This window comes from Mandrillus leucophaeus, unplaced genomic scaffold (assembly GCF_000951045.1).
Source record: "Mandrillus leucophaeus isolate KB7577 unplaced genomic scaffold, Mleu.le_1.0 Scaffold172, whole genome shotgun sequence".
Taxonomy (NCBI): Eukaryota; Metazoa; Chordata; class Mammalia; order Primates; family Cercopithecidae; genus Mandrillus; species Mandrillus leucophaeus.
Genome location: NW_012101721.1, coordinates 3,519,045 through 3,520,829, shown reverse-complemented (window position 1 = coordinate 3,520,829; position 1,785 = coordinate 3,519,045). Strand labels below are relative to the sequence as shown.

Below are 1,785 nucleotides of genomic sequence, written 5' to 3'. Positions count from 1 at the left end.
CGCAGACACTTAAAATTGTCAGGGATCTTAGGGTCAGTGCCTATTTGGGGTCAACCCTCACAATATACCATTTTAAAAAACAAAAAACCTTTTACGTTTAATCAAAGCAGTACATTTGGCTCTTGGTATCCATGGATCCAACCAACCACAGATCGAAAATATTCTGGAAAAAACTAATAAAAAACAACAATACAACAACAAAAAATAATGCAAATAAAAATACAATATAATGACTATATAGCATTTAGACTGATTTGTATTAGGTCTTATAACTAATCTAGAGATGATTTAAAGTGTATGGGGAGGATGTGTGCTGATTACTTGTAAACATTACATCATTTTATGTAAGAGACTTGAGCATCCATGGATTTTGCTATGGGGGCAGGGGAGGTTTCTGGAACCAATCCCCCCTTACCAAGGGAGGACTGTGTATGTTTACTGCAGAAAAATAGAGAAAGCAAGGGCAGAGAAGAGCATAAACACCATAAATCCACCACCCATGGGATAATTTGATGTCTGTCCTTTACATACCTACTTACCTTTTTGTTTTTTGACCAAACAATGGCTATAGACTTACGTTTTTGAAAAGGAACCATACTATACATAGAATATGGTGAACATCTTTCTATATGCAATGCATTAAAATAAACCATTTCTAAAAGCTTTTGACACATTTACATATTTATAATCTGACAGAAGGTACTAAGTATCTTGTTCTTGTTCACACAGGACTAATATTATGTCTATCTAAGTAATATAAATATGTAATGTAGGTAATGTAAATGTGTAATGTATCACGTAGATGTAATATATGTACATAGATGCAATTACAGGCAACCTTTTATTTATAATGAGGTGACGCCACTTCTTTACACAACTCCAGAGGGCGCCGTTCATAGCTTCTGGTGCCACAGCGGCCCAATAAAAGTTGAGGAAAAAAGATCGAGATGGGCTCGTTGGCTCTTTCAGTTAGGTAATTTTACACGTAAGCCTTTTGAAGTTTAGAAAGATTCAGTTAGACCTGGTCATTAAAAACGTTTAATTTCCTTCAGTGAAAAACGGGCGGGAAGCGACAAACTTTGAAAACAACTAAGGAAGAAAACGCGTCTGCATACAGTTTGCCAACTACGGGACACCGTGGAAATCCCATCCCGGGTTTGGAGCGGTGCCTGCTGGGAGTTGTAGTGCGCTCCTCGCCTTCCGGGCGGCGGTCTGAGGCCCTGGAGACTCCGTTTCCCGGCAGGCCGCGCGTCAAGACGGCCGGCGGGACGGGAGCCGCCGCGCTGGCTACGAGAGTGACCCAGTCAGCATTGATTCCCGTCTTGGCCATGGCCTCGTTCGTGACAGAAGTTTTGGCACACTCCGGGAGGCTGGAAAAGGAGGATCTGGGGACCCGGATCAGCCGCCTGACCCGGCGGGTGGAGGAGATTAAGGTGAGAGCGGGGCAGCTGTATGCTGACTGGAAGGGGACGACGGGTCCCTGTGTGAAGGGACTGGAGAGAGGAGTTGGGGGCTAAGGGCAGACAGAGTGGGGACCAGCAGAGTGGGGCCTGTCGGGGAGATCTAGTTGTGGGGGCTGAATGAGGAGTGGGGAGGCCCAGAGTGTGTGGATTGAGGAGGGATCTTGGAGGGGAGCCCAGACAGAGGTTGGGAACTGAGGAGGCGAGGAGGCCTGGGACTGTGGGGACGAAGAGGCGGTGGCTGGAGAGCACTGGGGAGTGGAGTTATGTTGGGGAGGGGTGTGCCGCGGGAATGGGGAGACTGAAGAGACCAGCAGAGCGGGAG

General features: G+C 46.3%; 1 protein-coding gene across 1 annotated transcript in view; it reads left to right on the top strand.

Moving 5' to 3' along the window:
- Positions 1-1,189: 1,189 nt before the first annotated feature.
- ZW10 (zw10 kinetochore protein) overlaps positions 1,190-1,785 on the top strand; it is a 57,040-nt gene continuing 56,444 nt past the window's right edge. Inside the window, exon 1 of the mRNA XM_011977063.1 lies at positions 1,190-1,433. Coding sequence (XP_011832453.1) covers positions 1,329-1,433 — 105 coding nt within the window. The 5' untranslated portion in view covers positions 1,190-1,328. The remainder of the gene's footprint in view (positions 1,434-1,785) is intronic.